Source organism: Dama dama, chromosome 6, assembly GCF_033118175.1.
Source record: "Dama dama isolate Ldn47 chromosome 6, ASM3311817v1, whole genome shotgun sequence".
NCBI classification, from domain to species: Eukaryota; Metazoa; Chordata; class Mammalia; order Artiodactyla; family Cervidae; genus Dama; species Dama dama.
The window spans coordinates 15,128,931-15,155,588 of NC_083686.1; the positions used below are offsets into that span (position 1 = coordinate 15,128,931).

At 41.1% G+C, this 26,658-nt stretch overlaps 1 protein-coding gene and 1 non-coding gene across 2 annotated transcripts in view; both read left to right on the plus strand.

Moving 5' to 3' along the window:
- Positions 1-280: 280 nt before the first annotated feature.
- Positions 281-26,658, plus strand: part of SLC10A6 (solute carrier family 10 member 6) — a 30,852-nt gene continuing 4,474 nt past the window's right edge. Inside the window, exons 1-4 of the mRNA XM_061145587.1 lie at positions 281-657; positions 15,644-15,762; positions 17,342-17,430; positions 21,515-21,690. Of these exons, the coding sequence (XP_061001570.1) occupies positions 281-657; positions 15,644-15,762; positions 17,342-17,430; positions 21,515-21,690 (761 nt within the window). The remainder of the gene's footprint in view (positions 658-15,643; positions 15,763-17,341; positions 17,431-21,514; positions 21,691-26,658) is intronic.
- On the plus strand, positions 4,410-4,481 carry TRNAW-CCA (transfer RNA tryptophan (anticodon CCA)). Its single transcript has one exon. It is a non-coding gene; the product is annotated as a tRNA-Trp (tRNA).

Consider the following 26,658-nt stretch of genomic DNA (forward strand, 5'->3'; position numbering starts at 1 on the left):
CTGTTTCGTTTCACTTAAATGTTCACTGGTGAGTATCAGTAGATGTAGAGAGCCTTCCTTACCACAGTTTATTATGTTTCTTGGCCATGATAATTACTTTTATAATACCCCTTGTGAATAAATTGACCAAATTAGGGTGAATCACCTGGCTGGCCCTTGGCTCCTGGAATGATCCTCCTTGTGTGACTTGGTGGCATTATTACAAAATACAGCAGGATAGACCTGCCCAGCCATCACAGCAGGACGTTCATTTGTGATGCTGCCTTAAGGAGATAAGGAGATGAGAGCAAATTGTTCCAGCGGCTCGGCCTGCCTGGCCAACAGTTCGGCGGAGGAGCTGCCAGAGGGGCTGAAGGCGTACGGGAACCTGGAACTCGTGTTCACAGTGGTGTCCGCCCTGATGATCGGCCTACTGATGTTCTCCTTGGGATGCTCTGTGGAGGTCCAGAAGCTCTGGGGACACATCAGGAGACCCTGGGGCATCGCTGTAGGACTGCTCTGCCAGTTTGGGCTCATGCCTCTTATCGCCTACCTCCTGATCATCAGCTTCTCTCTGAAGCCCCTCCAAGCTATGGCTGTCCTCATCATGGGGTGTTGCCCAGGGGGAACCGTCTCAAACATTTTCACCTTCTGGGTGGATGGAGATATGGATCTCAGGTAAGTTACATGAGGGAAGCTCAGCTGTCTTCCCCTGCCTGGGGTGGGTGTGGGAGGCTTACACGTTTGTGTTAAAAACTCTGCCAATCTAGATCGAATTTCTAGTGGGAAACATTTTACAGAGACTTGTTCAGTCCCAGAAGGACTTTCATTTTTTTTTTCCCCCTTGTTTTTTGGCGCACCACACAGCATGTGTGGGATCTTAGTTCCCAGACTTGAGATTGAACCCACACCACCTGCAGTGGAAGTGGGGAGTCTAAGCCCCTAAATCACCAGGGAAGTCCCCAGGAGTTTCCTTTTTGAACTTAAAATTAACTTTGCTGTGACTGTCCTCTGTTTTACTGGCAACTGTTACTCTTTTCTGAGTAAAGGGGTTGGGTTCATACACAGTGGTGAAGTCACGTCTCCTCCTCACCCAGTGGCCCTTCCTGGGCGTGAACTCATTCTCACCCACGCTGATGGCTTTAACAGCAGTCCTAATTTCACAATAGGATCAGAGTCCCAGGAAGCTAAGGCTAGTTGGGTGCTATTGTAGTGGTGGTGATGGTGGTGTCTGCACAAGCAGAATGAGGGCCTTGTGACCCTAATGAGCACCTACTTTATGAGATCAGTATTCTGGGGGACTGGCTAAGGGCGCTTCAGGGGTATCCTGTTTTAAGAGACCTATTGAGTTGACTTGCGGAGTAACACAAAGACTCTTATGACAAAAACTTTTTTGTGGCTTTTGCAGATGCTTAGCATTCACTACTAGAATCTCATTCCTTTCATTTAGGTCAATGATCTTGTTCCCAGTTACAGTGTAGTTGAATACCCCCGGGAGACATTAAGCTTTATCATTCATTTACATTTTAATGAAAATGAATTAATCACATATATTTTGGAGTCCTTGTTTTGATGAGGGGGGAAAAAGGGCATTGGAGGAAAGGATGGAGTCACAATGATAAAAAAAGGGCTACAAAGCAGTGGTCTTTCTAGAATCTTTGCTTACTTATGAACAAGCTGTTTCACCTTTTGCCCCAGGAAAGACCTACTTATAAATTTAAATCTTTGTTCGATATGTATGCCATTTAGCTGAAATTTATTGTACAATGAATGAATGAACCAGAGGTGCTGGCTTTGCTGGGAGTTGACGTTAGTGAGTCAGCTGCAGGTATGGGTTTCTGGTTTCCTGCATGTGCTCAGTCTTTAGCATATGGAACTTATTTCACCTATAAATTTTAATGGGTTCATGCCAAGCAGACCAATAATTAATTTTCATATGGTTATGTTTTTAGTTACCCACTTATCAAAGATATAAATTAGTCACTTGCCTCGCTCATTTAAACCCTCCCCCCTCATGTGCACTGCTAATTCAAATTCAATAAAGCTGACCATTAACATAATAATTGAGAAATGATAAATATTCTTTACACAAGGCCTATATAACAGTGATAAATTTCAGGGACTGCAAGTTTTTGGAAAGAAAAAGGACACATATTTATTAAGTATCCTGAACAGGCATGGGATTGATGCTTTCATGGATGCTCTTTCTCTTCTTTCTTGGCCCTCAAAATAACCTTGTAAATGACCGTTTATAATTCTGAATTTTATAGCTGAGAAAATTGTGTCTCAGATTGGTTAAGTCGATTGCCAAATGCTACAAATTGAATATGGCAAAATTCAGATTTAAAGTCACAGCTGTTTCTCATCAGTCTGCAATGTGGGCACCTTCTTCCATGCTATTTATTAGCACAACTAGATCTTCTGAGTATGAGCATACATCTTTAAAAAAATCTTTTTTATTGAAGTATAGTTCCTCTGCAACGCTGTGTTCGCTTCTGCTCTACAGCAAAGTGAATCAGCTCTGTGTTTACCTCAGTCGCCACTTTTCTGAATTTCCTTCCCATTTAGGTCATTTAGAGCCTTGAGTAGCGTTCCCATTGCTCTACAGTTTGTTCTCATCAGTTATCTGTTTTATACATAGTAAGTAGTGAGTATCAATCCCAATCTCCCATCTGTCCTAAACCCCCTTCTTTCCAGCTTGGTATCCGTACACCTCTGTGTCTCTATGTCTGCTTTGCAAATAAGTTCACTTGTACTGTTTTGCTATATTCCACATATATGTGTTGATACACAGGATTTGTTTTTTCTCTTTCCGACTTACTTCACCCTGTGTGACTGTCTCTAGGTCCATCCATCTCTCTGCAAATGGCACAATTTTGTTCCTTTTTGTGGCCGAGTAGTATTCCATAGTATATATGTACCACATCTTCTTTATCCATTCCTCTGTTGATGGACATTTAGGTAGGAGCATATGTCTTTAAACAGTGTTCTTAAATACCTCTGGGAAAGACAACATTTACCTTCATCTCTTATTAGCTGACATTATAATAAAAGCACCAATAATAGGAAGTCTGTAAAAGGTAAAGCTCATTTTACTTTGCTTAATTAGCTTTTAACTTTGGTCAAATTATTTAACCTATAAGCCTCATTTGTAAAATGGGGTTAAAAACTGCGAGTAACAGTTTTACTTTCACTTCATTTTATAAATGAAATTTAGATTTAGTGCTCTGGAGATGACCTATTCCCCATGAGACTGTATTTTAACAAGGAAATATGTATGCAGGGTGCCAGGCACATAGTAGGTACACAGTAAATATTAGCTACTTTCCCCTTTTTCTTATAAAATTTTGATTTCAAAGCTCACAAACAAGAAAAAAATCAAGTAAAAAAATTTAAATTCCAAGAAATGAAATTTTTAAATGGGGACTAAATACTAGATTTTCAAAAGCTTATAGATACAAGAGTAATAAATCTTAATTTTCTGTAAAAATTGTAAATTGGAAACTCAGTATTATTGACTGAAACAGTATCCAAGTTCATTGCTTTTCTTACTTGATTACCAACAAAAATAACTTTTAAGCAAAACCCAGTAGACAATCATTGATAGGAATTCTGCTTTTCATACTGGATGAAATCCAAGATCATTTAGTCCAGCATCTAGTAGCTCAGATGGTAAAGTCTCCACCTGCAATGAAGGAGACCCAGGTTTGATCCCTCGGTTGGGAAGATCCCTTGGAGAAGAGCATGGCTACCCACTCCGGTCTTCTTGTCTTGAGAATTCCGTGGACAGAGGAGCCTGGTGGGCTGCAGTCCATGAGGCTGCAAAGAGTCAGACACAACTGAGCGAGTAACAGTTTTACTTTCACTTCATTTTATAAATGAAATTTAGATTTAGTGCTCTGGAGATGACCCCAGCTGTGTTTCACATGCCTTAACTCTCTGCTTCATTCAGTCTACTTGTGGTTCTCCATGTGGTCACTTCAAACAAGGTGTTTAGAATCGACATGTCTGAACTAGTTTCTGTATTCTGAGTGTCCATTGCTGACCCCAGGCCTCTTCCCAGTCACTTGGGCTCATCATCTTAGCAGTCCCCTGTGACTCCGTCCATGCTTCGCATCCTCCATTCAGTCCTGTGGCTCGTACCGTAGCCCAGCCTCTTGGCATCACGCAGAGCTTGGCTTCTTATCTCTCCACTGTCATCACCTCTGTTCAGGCCCCACAGTTCCTTTCTTGGCCAGTTGCAGCATCTTCACAATGTACTCTCTGCCTTCCATCTCTCCATCATGGTTTTGTAGTAAGTGGTTAAGGTAGGCTCTGAGATTTGACTGCGTGTCTTTATATCCTGATTTGGGACCTCTTTTTTGTAACTAGAAATCATAGTAGTTCCTTTGTGGTATTGTGAGGAGAAAAGGAATTATATTCATCGGGCTTCCCTGGTGGCTCAGAGGGTAAAGCGTCTGCCTCCAATGCAGGAGACCCGGGTTCGATCCCTGGGTTGGGAAGATCCCCTGGAGAAGGAAATGGTAACCCACTCCAGTACTCTTGTCTGGAGAATCCCATGGACGGAGGAGCCTGGTGGGCTACAGTCCACAGGGTCGCAAAGAGTCGGACATGACTGAGCAACTTCACTTTCACTTTCAAAGTCTTTTCAACACCTGCTAAATTGAATAGAACCTAATTCAAGTCTAATGGACTTCTGTAGGTTTATTTCCCATTAACCCCTTAAGCACAGATGGCCTGTAGTAAGAATGGACTACTAACTGTTATTTAAACATATCCCACACTTAAGAAATTTTTAAAAAATTTGTTTAGCTGTGCCTGGTCCTTTTGTAGCATGTGGGATCTTTAGTTGAAGCATGTGGGATCCAGTTCTCCAGTTCAGTTCAATTCAGTCACTCAGTCATGTCCGATTCTTTGTGACCCTTGAACCGTAGCACGCCAAGCCTCCCTGTCCATCACCTACTCCCGGAGCCCACCCAAACCCATATCCGTTGAGTCGGTGATGCCATCCAACCATCTCATCCTCTGTCATCCCCTTCTCCTCCTGCCCTAAATCTTTCCCAGCATCAGGGTCTTTTCAAATGAGTCAACTCTTCGCATCAGGTGGCCAAAGTATTGGAGTTGTCAGCTTCAACATCAGTCCTTCCAATGAACACCCAGGACTGATCTCCCTTAGGATGGACTGGTTGGATCTCCTTGCAGTCCAAGGGACTCTCAAGAGTCTTCTTTAACACCACAGTTCAAAAGCATCAATTCTTTGGCGCTCAGCTTTCTTTATAGTCCAACTCTCACATCCATACATGACCATTGGAAAAACCATAGCCTTGACTAGATGGACCTTTGTTGGCAAAGTAACATCTCTGCTTTTAATATGCTGTCTAGGTTGGTCATAACTTTCCTTCCAGTTCTCCAACCCGGGATTGAATCTGGGCCCCCTACGTTGGGAGCTTCAAGTCCTAGTCACTTACTAACTGGGTCATCTTGGCAGGTCATGTAAATTCTGTATGCTTTAATTTCATCAGGGAAGTGAGGTGAAGTTTCTCAGTCATGTCCGACTCTTTGTGACCCCATGGATTGTAGCCTGCCAGGCTCATCTGTCCATAGAATTCTTCAGGCAAGAATACTGGAATGGGTTGCCATTTCCTTCTCCAGGGGATCTTCCCGACCCAGGGATCGAGCCTGGGCCTCCCGCATTGTGGACAGACGCTTTACTGTCTGAGCCACCAGGGAAACCCACTTCTAAAATAGGGAAAAACATGAGCTACCTCACTGGTTGTTGCAAGGATCGAATGAGGTAATACACACACACACACACACACACGTATATGTATATATACATAAAATTATTATTATTATATAGGTTAGGCAAAAGAGCACTGTGTCAGAGGTCTGTGTTTTAGTTCTTGCTCAAGGAGCTGTGTGCCTTTGAGAAATTTGCCTTTCTGGACTGTTTCCTCATTTGTAAAAGCAATGGGTTAGACTCTCTGAGGTCCCTTTTTCTTTTCTTTTCATTGTAGTTTATTACAGGATATTGAATATAGTTCCCTGTTCTATACAGTAGGACCCTGTTGATCCATTCTGTATATAATAGTTTGCATCTGCTAATCCCAAACTTCCAATCCATCCCTTCCCTGCCTACCTCCCCCTTGGCAACCACAGGTCTGTTCTCTATGCCTGTGAGTCGGCTTCTGTTTCATAGGTAAGTTCATTGGTGTCATATGAGGTCCTTTTTTCCATTGTGGTAAATATAGATAACATAGTGGTTACCGTTTTAACATTTTTCAGTGTAAAGGCAGTAGCATTAAGTACATTCAGGATATTGCAGGATCTGTTCCCCAACCAGGGACTGAATCTGGCCCCTGGCATCAATAGCCTGGAGTCCTAACCACTAGGCCACCTGGGAACTCTAGTTTGATAACTTTTGATGTACCAAGTCTGTTCTTCCCTGAGGACATGTTTTTGTCCTCAGCAGCAAAGAAAGAACTCTGGGCACTCATGGTGGTAGAGCCTGAGAGAGTCGGTGGCCAATTTTGACTTTAAGGAAGCTCTTGATCCTTCAGCAGAGACCTTGAAAATAGGACTTCAGATTCTTCAGGTCTGCTTAACAGGGCCTGGTGGAGAACTGAAGAGAAGAGAGACAGAACTGAGACTGAATCCATGTGACTTAGTGTAAGTTTCTGTCTGTAATGCTACATAATTAGTATTTTTCCCTAATGAAAATAATACCCACACACAGAGTTGTTTTATAGATGAAAAGAGAACAATGTATGTAATGAAGTCTGCTACTTAGCACGTGGTGCTCAATAGATGCTGATTACTGTTCTTGAGAAGCAGCAGACAGGAGTAATGTGTATATTTGGGGATGAAGAACCTGGCCTGGAACTTATCTCTAGGGCCAAGTCTATTGATCTGATCTTATAGTATATTCCAGGTTAGTCCTGGAATATAGTATATTCTAGTATAGTCTTTCTGGCTAGCTAGATAATTTTATAAGTGGTTTTTTCTTTTTTTCAGTGGGAAAGCAAATGTATTCTTTCACAGTTTTGAGTGTCAGCATTCCAGAGTTTATTGGTTTCAAGCTAAAAACCATTGAATAATTTAAACCCATTGTAAAATAGTATACCCATGGACACTACACTTTAGTATAGTGCACATATATGTAATTTCCATGTTTTAAAGGAGGTTCAGGGTTTACCTGTTTGTCAAGACTTGTTGAATCTGTCTCATTATTCTCTATAATAGTTTGTGGACGGTGAGGCCATTCTGCTTAGTGCAAGCGGAATCTTGTTATACTGAAGTCAGATTTTGCCAACAATTTTCCTCGGTGAATAGCCAAGAGACCCAGTTGGCCACATCCTTTGTTTATGCTGCATTGGAATTTCATGGCAGTAAAACAAAAGGTGTGACTATCCATCACACTCATAAACATTCACTGTGTGCTTTTCCAAGCTTTGTTGGCGTTTGTAATTGTTGGCAGAGCACCAGGGTCATGGATCGCTATCCATCCTTGACCATTACTGTGCATGTGATGGGCGTGAGTTGTGTAAAGGGTGGAAATCGTCACCTGTGTAATCAAGGGTATAGAATGTGTCTGATAGAATCTCGCAGTTTGCTTCCCAGTGTCATGAATCCTACCTTTCTGGTGCGTGCCTCATGCTTAGTCTCTTCAGCTGTGTCTGACTCTTTGCGACCCCATGGACTGTAGCCCACCAGGCTCCTCGGTCCGTGGGATTCTCCAGGCAAAAGTACTGGAGTGGGTTGCCATTCCCTTCTCCAGGGGATCTTCCCGACCCAGGGATCGAACCTGTGTCTCCTGCCTTACAGACAGATTCTTTACCCACTGCCCCACCTGGGAGACCCACCTTTTTGGGATTTGATCCAAAGTCATACAGGAGGAAAATGTTGTGCTAGTTCTCCAGAAGTTCAAGATCAAAGTGATATAGTATCGACTTCCTTTCAGCACGTGGTGGTATGAAGAGCCAGAAATGTAGCACTATCATAGACTAGGAATTAGGAAGTGCCCCAGACACACTCTTCATGGATACAAAGATTTGAAAGCTGTGGCAAATTGCTTTTCTTCCTTAATTTGCTCTTTAGTTAGGAAGAAGATTTTGCCCAACTCCAACATTCGTTCTTGTTGTTGTTTTAATTTTATTAATTTATTTAGGCTGTGCTGGGTCGTCATTGCTGCGAAGGTTTTCTTCTAGTTGTAGCAAGTGGGGCTACTCTCTAATTGCAGCGCATGGGCTTCTCACTGTGGCGGCTTCTTGTGGCGAGCGGGCCCTAGGGCAAAGATCCCGAGTGCTGCAACTAAGGCCCAGCACAGCCAAGTAAATGAAAGAAAACAGTTGATCAGTGTCATACCTTATACAATATAAAATATAAATTTTAGATGAGCTGAAAATATAAATGTAGAATGTAAACCTATGAAAAAGTAAAAAGTGGCCCTTACCCTCCTGCCCTCCACCCTGGTGCTCTTTCCAATGAGATCTCTTGCTTTTTCAGCACATGTGTCTCCTCTGACAATTCATTTATAAGAGCTCAGTTATGGGTCCTGGAAGGGGTCCCCCTTCCTGCAACTGGTGGGACTCTTCTTCGCTGAGACTGACATCCTGACCACTCGGGGTACTCAGAGGCCAGCTTGCCTGCCAATGGACCAGACCCAGCGGCCGCAACTGGGAGCCTTTTGTCCCTGGTCTCCTCCTGACGCAGACAACTGGCCAGAGTGCCCCGACCGGTAAGGAACAAGAGACTTTACTGACCTCTCTCCCCTTCCCTCTCTCTGTCCTCTCCTTAGCCCTTCGTATCCTTTTCTAATCCCCTGGTCCTGGACGCAGGAATTTGGTCGAAGGGCCTCAGCTTGAGCTGAGGATTGGAGACTGATCACCTCCTCTTGGCAGAGAACTCGAATTCTGGTAGGGCCGAGTTCCAGTCCTCCCTTCTCTGGAAGCCCAGGGAAAAGTCCCGTAATGCCTGGGTGTCTGCAGGTGGCAGGAGACGTCTGTAAGGCCACCCCTTTTGCCCCCCTTTCCCGCCTCCTCCTCCTCCTTTTTTTCCTCCTCTTAAAATCTTTGAAGACATCTGAAGTTCTGTGTCTGTATAGAAGGTTTTCTGAGAGACTGTATTCTTGTATTTAAGGGAGTGTCTGATGAGGACTGCCAGGTTTATATGTGTGTTTTAACTCTGTGTTCTGTGTTGTGATTTTTGATGGCCATTTTGCTTTTTGTTAGAACTTGATTTTCTTTCCCTGTGCCTTGAGACCAGGGCTCTCAGGAACACTTATCTAGACCATCTCTAACTCCTGAGACTGAGAGAAAAAGGGGAAAAGCCTTTAAAAATTTTTTATTTATTTCAACTTTTTTATAAACTAGTAAATTTTATATTGTAATATCTAATTCATCACCAAAGTTAGAATATGAAGCGAGATCTCGTACTGTGTCTGTCTAAATATGTCTTGGTGTGTCTTTGTCTCTGGGTGATATTTTTTAGGTTAATTGGTAATTGAGCTCTATTTAATTGACTTAATAAAAAGGTAAACGCTTACAAATCAAATAATTTTAAATTAAACTATAAATTCCAGGTTCAGGTAAACTGGAGAATATTCATTATTAAATACCTGATATTAATGTTTGTTTGTTGACCTATCTAATATGGACATGTCTTAGAAAAATTAACATCTAGTAAAATATTTTCATTATGCCTAGGTTTATTATAAGTTAAATATTGTTATATTGTATTATCTGTTACAAGTTTGTCAGCAAAAAAGTACCTCAAGTAAAGAAACTTCAAAAAAAAAAAAAAAAGTAAATGAGATATGAGCTTTTGAACTTTATTAAGATTAAAAATGTCTGTCTGAAACAGTTTTTCTAGATTTTGGTAACCTAAATTTCTAAAGTTGTGCTAAACTAATAATAAAAGTTTATTAAATAGCTAGGTCATTTCCAAATAAAATAAGATTCTGAAACATTCATTACTGAATATTAACTTACAGAGAACTAAAGATTTTAGACTATTAATAAATAATGTTTGATGCCATCCTGAGATGTTCGTTAGAATTTTTTTAGAAATTATCACTGGTATTTATGTTCACCAATCTATAGAATGTTAATATAAAGGTAAATTCTTGGTTGCTTAAAGAAAGTAGGATGTGTGTGTTCAGTAAAAAAGGTATGAGGAATGAAGTTACATTTTATGAAGGGAAAAGGAAGTAGGTCTGACTTACAGGTGGCTGTTTCAGTATGGGAGAACAAAGTAATGGGTACAGAAAGTGTTAGGAAGGTTTGATGGAAAGTGCACTCCAAAGGAAGAGTGTTGTGCATAAATACAAGTTTTCTTGAGATGTTGAACTGCCTTTGATAATGGATTTTAAGTTTCTTTACCTCTGAAGTAATCTGTTCTATGTTTACCTTTAAAATCTTTTTTACTTTGGCTAAGTAAATATATTATTTCACAGTGATCTATATGATTCTACCTGACAGTATTATAAACCCTTTTGATATTTATTGACAAAACTGCCTAAATAGCTTGACTTCTAGCTGACTTTGGGATGCTTCAGAGGGCCCCTGTAACATCCCAAAGAGCTATTAAACTACCTGAGTTCATTTGACATGTTAAATTGCATGAGAATTATTGTTGGAGGAGTTATATTGTATGGTTGATGTTACCTATATAGATATCCTAGAAATTATGTGAAATTCATGAAAATCTGATGTGTCCTGGTAACATGTCAGTTATAATTTTAGTTATCACGTTAAAATGTTACAAGTCACAGCAATGACCAGGCTATTTTGTCAATTACAATTTAATTAGATTTTAAACATGCCTTGTATGGTTTCACTCTCATGCCTTTAAAAAAATACTGCTAGTTCTTCAAGATTTATAAAAAGACTTTTCTAAGATTAACTGAAAAATTTTGTTTTGTTTGCTATCCGGTAAATTGGTAACAGACTGGAATTTAGTCTACTCTCTATGTTAAGAGAACAAAGTTTTCTTAGAATGACTCTTTCAATAACAAATTATGAATTTCTTTGCCTTTAAGTGATTTATATTTGTTTTTAAAATCTTTTGATACTTTAGTAAAGTAAATAAGTGTTCTTTAAGATTATGATACATATAAAAGCTCATTCTGCTTCTACCAAAAATAACCCCTCACTGTTAGACTTGTGCTGTCTTAATGTCTTAAAACTGATAACGCCCCTGCTTACACTTCTAAATCTTTTCAAGCTTAAATACTGGGGAAACATCAGCCCAGAAAGCAAAATTAACAGCCGTGATAGAGGCGTTCAAAGAGTTTTCAGACCAGGCTTTTTATTTATTTTCTGCCTCGCAGTATGTAGTTAAGTTGTTTCCTCAAATTGAAACGGCTGTTTTGACAGAAAATAAAACCATAATTTTTAAATTATTATCTACCCTTCAACAGCAAATTTGGAAAAGGTCAAAGCAATTTTACGTTGGACATATAAGAGCTCATTCTAATTTACCTGGACCCCTCCATACGTTTAATCAAGAGGCAGATTTGCTAACCCGAACCATAGTGGCCAATGCTTTTTAGGATGCTAAAGCCTCACATGCTATGCATCATTAAAATGCAAAAAAAAAAAAAGAAAAAAAAAAAAGTGGGGGCAATATTTGAAAAACCTCAGGAGAAGGGGAGATCTCTAATAAAACAGGGAACACTGAAGCCGGGGGGAAAAAATGGACAGATTTGACTACCTCTGTGTTCGTTATTTATTGTGGCAAAAGTCATAAGCATAGTTAAAACATAAGCTTGGAAAAATGTTTGTATTACATTTGATGATATGAAACCAACCCTGAATATTCATTGGAAAGACTGATGCTGAAGCTGAAGCTCCAGTACTTTGGCCACCTGATGCGAAGAGCCGACTCATTGGAAAAGACAGTTATGCTGGGAAAGATTGAGGGCAGGAGGAGAAGAGGGCAGCAGAGGATGAGATGGTTGGATGGCATCACTGACTCAATGGACATGAATCTGGGCAAACTCAGGGAAATGGTGCAGGACCAGGAAGCCTGATGTACTGCAGTCCACGGGGTCGCAAGGAGTTGAACATGGCTTAGCGACTGAAAAACAACCCTACTTTTAAAATAGCTCCTGCAAGTTGAGAAAAAAATCAGACAAGCAAGGCTGTTGTGAGGGGGTTTCCAAGAGGCTAATAAGCATCAGAAAGCACAACCTCGTAGAGAATCAGATGTATAACAAAAGAAGAGTGAGGTAAAAGGGATCGATCACCTCCAGTGTAGGGAAGATTGTGAAATATAATAAAATTTTTTGAAAGTAATCTGATAGTATCTATTAAAATGAAAAAAAGGCTTTTGACATAGTGATTCAACTTTGGAGAATCTATTCTACAGATGGAAAAGAATTATTCAAGTGAAATATGTGTAAGAGTGCTTATTATAACATTGTTTATAACAGAAGAAAACTCAAAGCAATTTTTCATTATTAATGGAGTAATTGAGGAAATTTTGGCATGTTTATGTTGCAGTTCTTTTGAAAAAAAAAAAATGAGTTTCTTATATCTGTTGTCCTGAAAATGACTGTGATATTAAGTGGAAAAGAACACAAAAGCAAGCAAGCTACAGAGTAAGTTGTATTGTGTGATTGCTCTAAAAAGAAAAAAGAGTAAACCTCTATTCAATGAACAAGCAACCATGAAATAGGAATGTTTAAATGAAAACAGACAGGAGAAGGATGATATATACAAATACTTGTGAATTACCTAAGTCTAGTTTTCTGAAAGGGTCATCAGTCAGCTAAATATTTGACGGTGCATCTTTGGGTTAGATTTCCAGATGGCGGATTGTTGAATCTAAGCATAAACACACGTGTAATTTTGCTTGCTGCTGTTATTCAGTTGCTAAGTTGTAAACGACTCTTTGCAACCCCATGAACTACAGCATGCCAGGCTTCTCTGTCCTTCACTATCTCCCGGAGTTTGCTCAAACTCATGTCCATTGAGTCGATGATGCCATCCAACCATCTCATCCTCTGTCCCCTTCTCCTCTTGCCCTCAATCTTTCCCAGCATCAGGGTCTTTCCCAATGAGTCAGCTCTTTGTAGGTGGCCAAAGACAGGTGGCCAAAGTTTTGCTAGATGTTGCCAAACTCCTTCCAGATTTTGTGCCATTTTGCATTTTTACAGGCAATGATTTGAGAGTATAGAAGGAGTATTATTTTCGCCATGCCACATGGCATGTGGGATCTTAGTTCCCTGATCAGAGTTTGAACCAGGCGCCCTGCATTAGAAGCATGGAGTCATAACCACTGGACCATCAGGGAAGTTCCCAGAGGAGTATTTTTAATATCACTGAAGTATAATGATTGCTGCTTTTCTGGGAGTATAAGCATTCTTCTGATTGTTGTTGTTTAGTCACCCAGTCGTGTCCAACTCTTTGCGACCCCATGGACTGCAGCACGCCAGGCCTGCCTGTCCCTCACCATCTTCTGGAGTTTGTTCATGTCCATTGCATCGGTGATGCCATCCAGCCATCTCATCCTCTGACTCCCTCTTCTCCTTCTGCCTTCAGTCTTTCTCAGCATCAAGGTCTTTTCCAATGGAGTTTGCAGCAGGTGACCAAAGTATTGGAGCTTCAGCATCCTTCCGATGAGTATTCAGGGTTCATTTCCTTTAAGATTGACTGGTTTGATCTCCTTGCTGTCCAAGGAACTCTCAAGAGTCTTCTCCAGCACCACAGTTCGAAAGCATCAATTCTTCAGCACTATGCCTTCTTTACCATCTGTCTCTCACAACTGTTCTTTTGATAGAAAATGTCAAAGTCATCACAGGCAGATTATTTTATAGGCAGGGTACTTAATTAAATGGAAACATTGGTGATTCATAGTATGGGGAAGAATGATGGTTGACTTGTTGACCTGATCTAGTGCTGAGGACCCTTGCTCTCTCTGCAGCTGACCTTAGCCATGCAAAGGGTCTCCTCCCCCTCTCCTTGGTGGGGTGGGAGGTAGTAAGCCTCAGTCTCTCAGCCATCTGCACCACAGACACAGGTTCGGCATATATACTACGTGCAAGGCAGGTTGCTCTGAGAACCTAAATAGTGAATATTAAAACATTCTCTGACTCTCGAGGGCTAGCATTAAAGTGAACAAACTCTTGCTTTACCCCTGGTTTGTGTTGTATGATGTTTTCTGTGCCTCAGGTAATCAGTAGAGCAGCAGTATTCGTGTCTATAGACAGTTTGTATGTTTGTAAACAGATTGTGTAATTTTCCTAGCAATTTTAAAGATGAAGTATTTTGTTGACCTGAAGGATATCTCATTTCCAGTTACCTTGCATCCCTGCCAAGTCGCTTCAGTCGTGTCCAACTCTTTGCAATCCTATGGAATGTATCCCGTCAGGTTCCTCTGTCCATGGGATTCTCCAGGCAAGAATACTGGAGTGGGTTGCCTTGCCCTCGTGCAGGGGATCTTCCCTACCCAGGAATCAAACCCATGTCTCTTATGACTCCTGCATCGGCAGGCAGTTTCTTTTACCATAGGTGCCACCTGGGAGGCCCTTCCATTTATCTTATTTCCCCTAATTTTGAGCTTCCCAAGTGGCACTAGTGGTAAGGAACCCGCCTGCCAATGCAGGAGATGTAAGAGACGTGGGTTCTATCCCTGATTTGGGAAGATCCCCTGGAGGAGGGCATGGCAACCCACTTCAGTATTCTTGCCTGGAGAATCCCATGGTCAGAGGAGCCTGGCAGGCTACAGTCCATGGGGTCACAGAGTCAGATGTGACTTAGCACACACACCTCTAATTTTACTGATTCATTTTCTTGTTGATTTTATCACCCAGATAGGGAAAAAATCCTATATACAGAAACAGTAAGCCAGTGAGAAAACTGTTGGTCAGAGGGAATAAGCAATCTCGATTATAGCCTGGCATCTTTTGGCTCAGTCCCTGTTTTTTGAAACATTATAAGACTTCAGGACCCAGATAAGACTTCTTGGCTCCCTCTCTGAATTGATATAAAAGTGGGAAAATTTTGATGTCTTAAACCATAGATTAGAAAGTAGATTCCTGGTTGTCAGGGATGGAAGAAGAAAGGAATGGGGAGGGACTGCTAATGGGGGGATCTTCTTTTGGAGGTGATGAAAATATTCTGGAAATAGAATAGCATAGTCACATTTACTAAAGATACTTTTTTTTTTTTTTAATTGGCTATGTTGGGTCTTGGTTGCGGTACATGGGATCTATAGTTGTGACACATGGGAATTAGTTCCTTGTCCAGGGATCAAACATGGGGCCTGTGCATTGGGAGCTCAGTCTTAGCCAGTGGACCACCAGGGAATTCCTCACTAAAGATACTTTAAAATGAAATCTTATTGTCTATGGGTTATGTACCAATAAAGAAGAACGGTATAAGGAAAAATATGAATCCTTACAGTGACTATCAGAACATTTAGGACAAGAAAATGTTCATAAAATATGAATTAATTGATAGATGACAAGAACTGCTGGAAATCTTTCTTTAGACTACAAATCCAGCCATCATTTGTTGAATAATAAGACAGGAGGGAGTTTCAAGTAAATTACCTTACGTCATGTGTAAGAAGTTGTGCCCCAGAAGTTGTTTTGGTTAAAGGATTAAATTCTTTACTTAAAAAACCTCCCTTGTAAGCATGACTTTAATTTTACTTTCAGCATCAGTATGACAACCTGTTCCACAGTGGCTGCCCTGGGAATGATGCCACTCTGCCTTTATCTCTACACCTTGCCCTGGAATCTCGAACAGAATCTCACCATTCCGTATCAGAACATAGGTCTGTATTGGGCTTGTGACATGAAATAGTAATAGTGATGGTAATAATAACAGCTGTTGTTTAGTATGTGTCTGCTTTATACAGAGGATTCTACATATATCTAATTTAATTCTCCACATAACCCAACAGTATAGATTCTATTACCAGTTCCATTTCTTGTATTTTCAGAAATAGGTGAAGTCACTTGACCAAGGTTGTGCACCTGGTAAGTGCAGAACTTGATTTCTCACTCTGGAATCTGACTGCAAAGTCTGAGTTCTTAATGCCAACAAGTGTTCAGTTTTGAAAATAAAGTCAGAAAACTCACTTATTAAAAACAAACTCTCCGTATATAATTCACTAGAAAGTAGTTGGACTCCTTGTGACCCACAGGTTGACTGCATCTCAGTGACTCTTATGAGACCTTAGTTCCCCTGGTTTCATCTGTCACATCACCCGTGAGCCTCGACTTCTTTACTGATCAACACAAATGATTCTTATTAACTGTTAAAGCATATCCACACATCACAACTACACCCATATCTCCTTCATCATCTCCTTAAACTCTGTCCTTTTTTTAGAGAGCTCTGTGAACTTACTCAGCTTGGAGGAAAAACTTGGTGGGATGATAATGTCTATCCTGGTTTGATTAGCATCTTTGAAGCATTGATAGAAACTGTGGTTCTTGAACTCCAAAGTGTCAATCTGGAGTTTCAAGTTATTACTTGGAGGGCTTACAACCCATGGCCCATAATTCAAAACTGTGAACAGAACCACATCCTGATAACAGCTGAAGCCCATTGAATTTGTAAAATTTAACTGAAATCTTAATTTGGAAATCATAATTTTATGTGCAACTTCTTCATATTACTAAGGGATTTAATATATTCTGTTTTGACAATATATAATAATAGGCACTTGTATACAATTTAAGCCCCAAATATTATAAGCAACTTATATGACTTTGGCTAGTATTTCAAGTGAGCAGGTTTGGAACGTGGCACTGGAAAATGTCAGTGTATGGCTCCTGTTGGGCAAGTAGACCTCTGCTATACTGAGCCTGCCTTCAATGTCTTCATTTACTTGTGTTCACTAAACGATGTACTGATGTGTTTCTCTACCTGCCTATGGGTTACCTGGTTACAAGTGAAACCATGAGAACTTGCTTTGGTTTCTAAAACAGATGGTGTGTTTGTTTTGCAATAGGGATTCTTTGCAAAGCAAATCACTCATTGGCTTCAAATAGAGAAATAATAGCTGTAGTTGTAGAGTGGTGACCCCATAGATAGCAGCCAAAGAATTTCAAAGACACAAAAGGGTCCATCTGTTTTCTAATCTTTACGTTTTCAATTGTCTCTAAAATTCCATGTGATTGTTGAAGGATTCTGAGAGAAATATGTGATGGCATTCAGTGCTACTATTTACCCTTCAAAGACTGTCTTTCAAAGATTAAAAAAATTTTTTGGAGGTGGGATGCAGAAATAAACTGTTGCTTTAATTAAAGCTTTTATCTACATGAAATAGACATAAATTGTTGAGGACTGGGAGGTAAGGGTAGAGAAAGGATACCTACTGTCTGACAGATGTTTCTTCTCTTCAGGAATCACCCTTGTGTGCCTGATCATTCCTGTGGCCTTTGGTATCTATGTGAATTATAGGTGGCCAAAACAATCCAAAATTATTCTTAAGGTAAGGAGTTCCATGGGACGTTTCAGACACTGAGACTTGCCAAGCAGATGTAGGCAGTGACCAGAACAAACAGCCCAGTAGAATACAGCCCACACCCAGCAAGTTTCTTTACATGCCCTGCATTTTTGTATCCAATTGCCCAATTTCCTCCAGTCTAAGGCTTGCCTTATCACTTCCGTGGGCTGCTACGTTGAGGCTTATGACATCCTGCACAGCGTGGAACTCATGTTTCAGGGGCAGAAAAGCTTAGGCCTGCGTGTGGACAGAGAGCGCCCATTCACTCACAAGGCTTCACGTGGTGCTCTCTGGTGAAGGCTGGTCAAGGCTGCATGAAATGGGGCTCGGTGTTTAGGATGTGGCTGGTTTCCTGGAAGAGCAGGGAGCAGCGCTGTCTTTCAGAAGCATTCCTGGGGGAGCCTCTAAAGATGGAGTTTGTACGCACAAGCAAGGACTTCTGACCACACAAATCGCTGTCAAAATGAAATCATCCAGAACGTGTTGAGGAATGATGGGAACTGGGACCTCTTACCTCCTCTTGACTTTCCAGGGTTGTCTTTTTTTGTTTTTTTTTAATTGAAGTATAGTTGATTTACAATGTTGTGTTAATTTCTAGTGTACCGCAGAATGACTCAGTTTTACATATATATATACACATATGTATTCATTTTTATATTCTTTTTCATTATGGGTTATTCCAGGACATTAAATATAGTTCCTCAGGGCTGTCTTTAGTTTATTGGAGAAACAAGCACATGTCCTTGTTAAGTGGCTTTTAAAAATTATCTGGTTTGAAAGAAGGCATTCTCAACAATGGCGTCCATCCCCTAGGATTCCAAGTATGTATTGTTTTAGAAGATATATGCTTTTACCCTATTAATGTATGCTGCTGTCATGAAGATTTAAAAAATGTTTTAGTTATTTTTTGTATTTATAAAGAAAGAAACATTTGGAGCTAATTGGAATTTCGGCAAATAAAATCTCAGTTCCTTTTAGTTTGAGGATTATACCTTGGTTCAGCTTAAGCTCTGGGAGTTTTGCTGTAGTTGGCAGAACATGCCACTCCATTCGCCTGCATGGATGCTGCTTCTCCACTTTGGCGTGGGACTGAACCACCCCCACCCTTCCTCCAGTGGGGTGGAGAATGAGAAGAGAGGCTGAGAGGCAGACAGATCAGTCGGGCACAGGGAACTGGGGGAAGGATTAAATGGTATGCGTGTGGATGGCACATGGTGACTTTACTGTTGTTTCAGTAGGAGGAAATTTCCAGGGTGGCAGTGGGTGGTTATAATTTTGTTTACAAACAACAGGAAAGAGTATGATCACAGGAACCTCTTGCTTTTTATTTATTTCTGGCTATGTCGGTTCTTAGCTGCGACACATGGGTTGCTCTCTAGCTGTGGCACACAGGCTCTGCAGTTGCCCCATGGAATGTAGGATCTTAGTTCCCTGACCAGGGGGTCAAACCTGTGTCCCCTGCATTGGAAGGCAGATTCTTAACCAATGGACCACCAGAGAAGTCCCAGGAACCTCTTACTTTTCAAGTACTCTATTTTGAATTACTTCCTTAAAAGAGTACCTAACAAAGAAAATAATGATTTTGGTGTTTCCAAATCCTCTACTAGTTCATCAGTGTCATTGGAGAAATATTTTCTATATGTTTGTAAAGAGCAAATTCAAAACCCTTTGGCTATTCCATAGGAGTTGTGGCAGAAAATATTTAATAATGTGCATAACTATATTTTAGAGTATCTTCATTAAAATTAGGATACTTTAATCGTTATTTTGGGATGTCTTCATTTTTTGTTCCTAGCCCTCTTTTCATTTTATTTTTTATTTATTTATTTTTTTTTAGTATGAGAAAGTTTATGGCAGTAGGTTTTTTTTTTTTTTTTTTTAGTTTTTTTTTTAATTATTATTATTATTATTTTTTTCCAGTGGGTTTTGTCATACATTGATATGAATCAGCCATGGATTTACATGTATTCCCAATCCCGATCCCCCCTCCCACCTCCCTCTCCACCCGATTCCTCCGGGTCTTCCCAGTGCACCAGGCCGGAGCACTTGTCTCGTGCATCCCTCCTGGGCTGGTGATCTGTTTCACCATAGATAGTATACATGCTGTTCTTTTGAAATATCCCACCCTCACATTCTCCCACAAAGTTCAAAAGTCTGTTCTGTATTTCTGTGTCTCTTTTTCTGTTCTGCATATAGGGTTATCGTTATCACCTTTCTAAATTCCATATACATGTGTCAGTATGCTGTAATGTTCTTTATCTTTCTGGCTTACTTCACTCTGTATAATGGGCTCCAGCTTCATCCATCTCATTAGGACTGGTTCAAATGAATTCTTTTTAATGGCTGAGTAATATTCCATGGTGTATATGTACCACAGCTTCCTTATCCATTCATCTGCTGATGGGCATCTAGGTTGCTTCCATGTCCTGGCTATTATAAACAGTGCTGCGATGAACATTGGGGTGCACGTGTCTCTTTCAGATCTGGTTTCCTCAGTGTGTATGCCCAGAAGTGGTATTGCTGGGTCATATGGCAGTTCTATGTCCAGTTTTTTAAGGAATCTCCACACTGTTTTCCATAGCGGCTGTACTAGTTTGCATTCCCACCAACAGTGTAAGAGGGTTCCCTTTTCTCCACACCCTCTCCAGCATTTATTGCTTGTAGACTTTTGGATAGCAGCCATCCTGGCTGGCGTGTAATGGTACCTCATTGTGGTTTTGATTTGCATTTCTCTAATAATGAGTGATGTTGAGCATCTTTTCATGTGTTTGTTAGCCATCTGTATGTCTTCTTTGGACCTCTTTTCATTTTAGATCTGATTCATTTTCTTTTTTTTAATTTTAAATTTATTTTTTAATTGAAGGATAATTGCTTTATAGAATTGTGTTGGTTTCTGCCAGACATCAACATAGATCCAATTCATTTTCTGAACAAGTTGCTTTTGGTAAAGTTTAAACTCTGAGATCCCTCTCTTGGTAGAAAGTTCAGAGGCCTTTGTATGTTGCAGCATCTTCGGTTAGGCGGAGGCTCAGTGTTTCCCTGATTTTGACCCCAGGACACACCTAAGGTACACTGGGTTGTTTTTATTTTGTTTTGGTTCTCCACACCCTGAATCATTTAAAATCAAGGTTGATGCTGTCGCTGGGTGCAGTTTGCTGTGTACATGATGTGAGTGGGAACTTGCCAAGATCCTGATTTTCCGCCAATATTTTGGGTCTCGCTTCCTTTCTTGGAAAATAAATTTTGTTGAATTTTTGTTTCTGTTGAACAACAGAAATATGAGAGTATTCATTTTGGAGAAGACAGAGATATCTGTCAGTACCTCTCATATCACGTTAGCTCAGGTGGTCTAATGAAGCATCGGTAAATTTCATTTGGCGGAGAGAATCGCAGGAATCAATGCTGTAAGAAGTCTCTGGCAGTTGAAGGTGGTGGGAAAACAGTGGTGGATGGTCAGGCAGGGTAGGTCTCAGACAACAGATTCCAGGGTGGGGTCCGAGAGGTTGTGTGCAGAGGAGCTCAGTTGTGTTCAACTCTTTGTGACCCTATGGACTGTAGCCTGCCAGGCTCATCTGTCCATGGAATTCTTCAGGCAAGAACACTGGAGTGGGTTGCCATTTCCTCCTCCAGGGAATCTTCCCAACCCAGGGATCGAACATCTCTCATGTCTCCTGCATTGCAGGCAGATTCCTTACTGCTAGTGCCACCAGGGAAGCCCTGTGTGTAGAGGTATTGGATGCTTATTAACAGATTTTCCCCTTATTTCACAAATTTGTCCTACCCATGAAAAATTTCACCATCCAATTCTGGCAAAATCCTCCACTTGAAAGGAAAAAGGTACTGATCATAAAATAAGAAGACTTAGGTTTGTGTTGAGCTGCATCGAATTCTAGCTCCACAGCTAAGCCACTTGACCACATTGGACCTCTGTAAAATGACATAGGATTCAGTGGTTCTCTAAGTCCTCTCTTTGTTCCTCTCTTCTAGGTTTCAAGGCTTTTAGAGCAGTGGTGGACTTTGCAAAAAGACCATGATGTTCATGCATACCTCTTTCATTGATTTGTCTTAGATTGGGGCCATTGCTGGCGGACTCCTCTTTTTGGTCATCGCAGTGGCTGGTATGGTGCTGATGAAAGGATCTTGGAATTCAGACATCATTCTTCTGATGATCAGTTTCATCTTTCCTTTGATTGGCCATGTCATAGGCTTTCTCCTGGCACTTCTTACCCACCAATCTTGGCAGAGGTACAGTTAAATTATCCATAAACTTTTAAAGAGGACAAATTAAACACATTGCTGTTGGCAGACTTTGCTGCCTGTCTGTGTCTGGAAGCAGAGTTTTGCCTTATAAAGTGGGTGGAACAGGACAACTCATCATAAAGAGAATGGAAAGATCATAGTAATTCTTCACATAAATGAAAAAGTGAAAGTGAAAGTCGCTCAACTGTGTCCGACTCTTTGCGATCCCATGGACTATACAGTCCATGTAATTCTCCAGGCCAGAATACTGGAGTGGGTAGCCTTTCCCTTCTCCAGGGGATCATCCCAACCCAGGGATCGTTCATTAATGGTGTCAATATCCCAATCCTAATTTCACAAATTACAACTTCCCATCAATTTGGCCTTGGTTTCAAACCACTTGTTGCAATCTGGACACACTTCTCTTCTTAGTCTAATAGTTTAAGAGGATGGGTGAGATGGTTTCACTAAATATAGAGATCATTCTAGAGGATGATCAAAGATTAAGCATTTATCTATTGTTTGTGCCAAATTTTTAAAAAGTGCTAATTGTAAAGGGCAAGAAGAGATAGGACAAATTTGAGAAATACAATAGGAATTTATCTTAAATATTATCATTACAATGTGGGGTATATAATACATAAATACTGTTGTTTTTGTTCATTCACTCAGTCCTGTCTGACTCTTTGCAACCTAATGGACTGCGCCATGTCAGGCTTTCCCTGTCCTCCACTATCTCCCAGAGTTTGCTCAAACTCATGTGCCATTGAATCAGTGATGCCATCTAACCATCTCATCCTCTGTCATCTCCTCCTCCTGCCCTCAGCCTTTCTCAGCATCAGGGTCTTTTCGAATCAATCAGCTCTTCGCATTGGGTGGCCAGAGTATTGGAACTTCAGCATCAGTTCAGTTCAGTTCAGCCACTCAGTCGTGTCCGACTCTTTGCGACCCCATGAACCACAGCATGCCAGGCCTTCCTGTCTATCACCAATTCCTGGAGATCACCCAAACCCATGTCCATTGAGTCAGTGATACCATCCAACCATCTCACCTCTGTTGTCCCCTTCTCCTCCTGCCCTCAATCTTTCCCAGAATCAGGATCTTTTCAAATGAATCAGTTCTTCACATCAGGTGGCCAAAGTATTGGAGTTTCAGCTTCATCATCAGTCCTTCTAATGAATATTCAGGACTGACCTCCTTTAGGATGGACTGGTTGGATCTCCTTGCAGTCCAAGGGACTCTCAAGAGTCTTCTCCAACACCACATTTCAAAAGCATCAATTCTTCAGTGCTCAGGTTTCTTTATAGTCCCAACTCTCACATCCATACATGACTACTGGAAAAACCATAGCCTTGACTAGATGGACCTTTGTTGACAAAGTAATGTCTCTGCTTTTCAATATGCTGTCGAGGTTGGTCATAACTTTCCTTCCAAGGAGTAAGCGTCTTTTAATTTCATGGCTGTAATCACCATCTACAGTGATTTTGGAGCCCCCAAAAATAAAGTCTGCCACTGTTTCCACTGTTTGCCCATCTATTTGCCATGAAGTGATGGGACCGGATGCCATGATCTTAGTTTTTTGAATGTTGAGCTTTAAGCCAACTTTTTCACTCTCCTCTTTCACTTTCATCAAGAGGCTTTTTAGTTCCTTTTCACTTTCTGCCATAAGGGTGGTGTCATCTGCATATCTGAGGTTATTGATATTTCTCCTGGCAATCTTGATTCCAGCCTGTGCTCCAGCCCAGCGTTTCTTATGATGTACTCTGCATATAAGTTAAATAAGCAGGGTGACAATATACAGCCCTGATGTACTCCTTTTCCTATTTGGAACCAGTCTGATGTTCCATGTCCAGTTCTAACTGTTGCTTCCTGACCTGCATACATATTTCTCAAGAGGCAGGTCAGATGGTCTGGTATTCCCATCTCTTTCAGAATTTTCCACAGTTTATTGTGATCCACACAGTCAAAGGCTTTGGCATAGTCAATAAAGCAGAAATAGATGTTTTTCTGGAACTCTCTTGCTTTTTCGATGATCCCGCAGATGTTGGCGATTTGATTTCTGGTTCCTCTGCCTTTTCTAAAACCAGCTTGAACATCTGGAAGGTCATGGTTCACGTATTGCTGAAGCCTGGCTTGGAGAATTTTGAGCATTACTTTACTAGCGTGTGAGATGAGTGCAATTGTATGGTAGTTTGCACATTCTTTGGCACTGCCTTTCTTTGGGATTGGAATGAAAACTGACCTTTTCCAGTCCTGTGGCCACTGCTGAGTTTTCCAAATTTGCTGGCATATTGAGTGCACCACTTTGTCACAGCATCATCTTTCAGGATTTGAAATAGTTCAACTGGAATTCCATCACCTCCACTAGCTTTGTTCGTAGTGATGCTTCGTAAGGCCCACTTGACTTCACATTCCAGGATGTCTGGCTCTAGCTGAGTGATCACACCGTCGTGATTATCTGGGTCATGAAGATCTTTTTTGTACAGTTTTTCTGTGTATTCTTGCCACCTCTTCTTAATATCTTCTGCTTCTGTTAGGTCCCTACCATTTCTGTTCTTTATTGAGCCCATCTTTGCATGAAATGTTCCCTTGGTATCTCTCATTTTCTTGAAGAGATCTCTAGTCTCTCCCATTCTATTGTTTTCCTCTATTTCTTTGCATTGATCCCTGAGGAAGGCTTTCTTATCTCTCCTTGCTATTCTTTGGAAGTTAGCACAGCACAAACATTGTCAGTTTGAGAAGAAATCCACTGTGATATGTAGATCTCCCCATTTAAATTTAAATTCTAGGGTTTCTTCTTATGATCCTTGGTACAATTTTATCCAAGAAATAGAATAGACACATATATGTATTTAAAAACATGAAGTGGGAGATTTTTAATCGGCTTTACATTTTTGTCTACTTGGGAAACATTCAGGATGGTACCAAATACTTGGTGAGGCTCTGCCAAGTGTATCTCATTTACTTCTTACTGCAAGTCTAAGAGGTAGATACTCTTGGTTACCCATTCTACAGATGAGCAATCCCTTTGGAGAAGTAACCTGACCAAGTTCATAGAACCAGAATGTGGCAAAATTAAGATTTGGTCTTCCCTGGTGGCTCAGAGGTTAAAGCGTCTGCCTCCAGTGCGGAAGACCCGGGTTCGATCCCTGGGTCAGGAAGATCCCCTGGAGAAGGAAATGGCAACCCACTCCAGTATTCTTGCCTGGAGAATCCCATGGACGGAGGAGCCTGGTAGGCTACAGTCCACGGGGTTGCAAAGAGTCAGACACGACTGAGCAACTTCACTTTCACTTTTTTTACAAGGTCAGTACAGCCCTATCTGCAGGGGGCTGGTTCCAGGATCCCCTGAAGATAGCAGACTCCAAGGATGTTCAACTTCCTTAAATGACATAGTATTTGTGTTTAGTGTATGCACATCTTCCATAGGTCTTCCCAGGTGGCTCAATGATAAGGAATCCGCCTGCAGTACAGGAAATGCGGGTCTAATTCCTGGCTCGGGAATATCCCCTGGAGGAGGGCATGGGAACCCCCTCCAGTGTTTTGGCCTGGGAAATCCCATGGACAGAGGAGCCTGGCGGGTTACAGTCCATGAGACTGCAAAAGACTTGGATACAACTTAGTGATTGAGCATGCATGCACATCTTCCATATACTTAAATTGTCTCTAGATTACTTATAGTACCTAATACAATGTAAATGATATATAAATAGTTGCCTGCAAGGCAAATTCAAGTTTTGCTTTAGAAACCTTGCAGAATTTTTCTTTTCCAGAATAGTTTTGATCTGAGGTGGGTTGAATCCATGGGCTGACTGTCCTGAGGAACACAGACTGTTGAGGATTTGAAATATAATTGAGTCGGGAGAGAAGGATTCCTATGGCAGAGTGTAGTCAACAGTTTTGTTTTTTTCCACACTTGGTGGCTTGAGATACTGCATTTGCTTTGTGAATGGTCCAGGTGTGAGGTACAGCTGTGTAGCTTAATCATGTCAAGTTATGGACAAGGTCTCTGAAAGAAGTGAGAGTAATCTGCAGAAAGCAAAATAAGAAACAGGATAATTAGAAATAAAATTAGAGCCACCGAATTTGCCCTGTACTAGTGATAATATGTTTACTCCCACTTTACACACCCTTGTTACCTTCACATCTCAGTCCAGGTTGCATAGCATGCTAAGTTGCTTCCATCATGTTCGATTCTTTGCAACCCTATGGACCACAGCCCACCAGGCTCCTCTGTCCATGGGATTCTCCAGACAAGAATACTGGAGTGGGTTGCCATGCCCTTCTCCAGGGGATCTTCCCAACCCAGGTATCGAACCCTTGTCTCTAAGTCTCCTGAATTGGCAGGCAGGTTCTTTACAAGCGCCACCTGGGAAGCCAGTTTGTGTAGAGGAGCTGCCTTATCAAATGCCTCTATCCTCTCTCCTGCCATCTGTGAAAACCTTGAGACGCCCTTTGGAAATTGGAAAAGATGAAACTGCCTAATCCAGCCTCCAAGGTCCTGCCTAGGTTTTCCTTTTTCTCCCTCCTGCTCTTCCTTCCTTCCTTCCTTTGAAAACAAATAAAACCGAGAAAAGTAGACAAACCTTATTACTAAACCCTTTCACCAAAGACTTCATTGCAGACATTTTGTTTTCACATAGGATTTTTATGTTTCTTTTTTTAAAAAATAATTTTATTAATTTATTTGGGTCTTCGTTGCCGTGAGGGCTACTCTACAGTTGCGGTGCCTGGGCTTCTCAGTGCAGTGGCTTCTCCTGTTGTGGAGTACGGACTCTAAGGCATGCGGGATTCAGCAGTTGTGACTCTAGAGCCCAGACTCAGTAATCATGACTCACAGGCTTGGTTGTCCTGCAGCATGTGGGATCTTCCTGACCCAGGGATCGAACCCAGGTCTCCTGCACTGGCAGGCAGATTCTTCATCACTGAGCCACTAGGGAAACCCTGTTTATTTTCAAGTGTCATTTAGTTCGT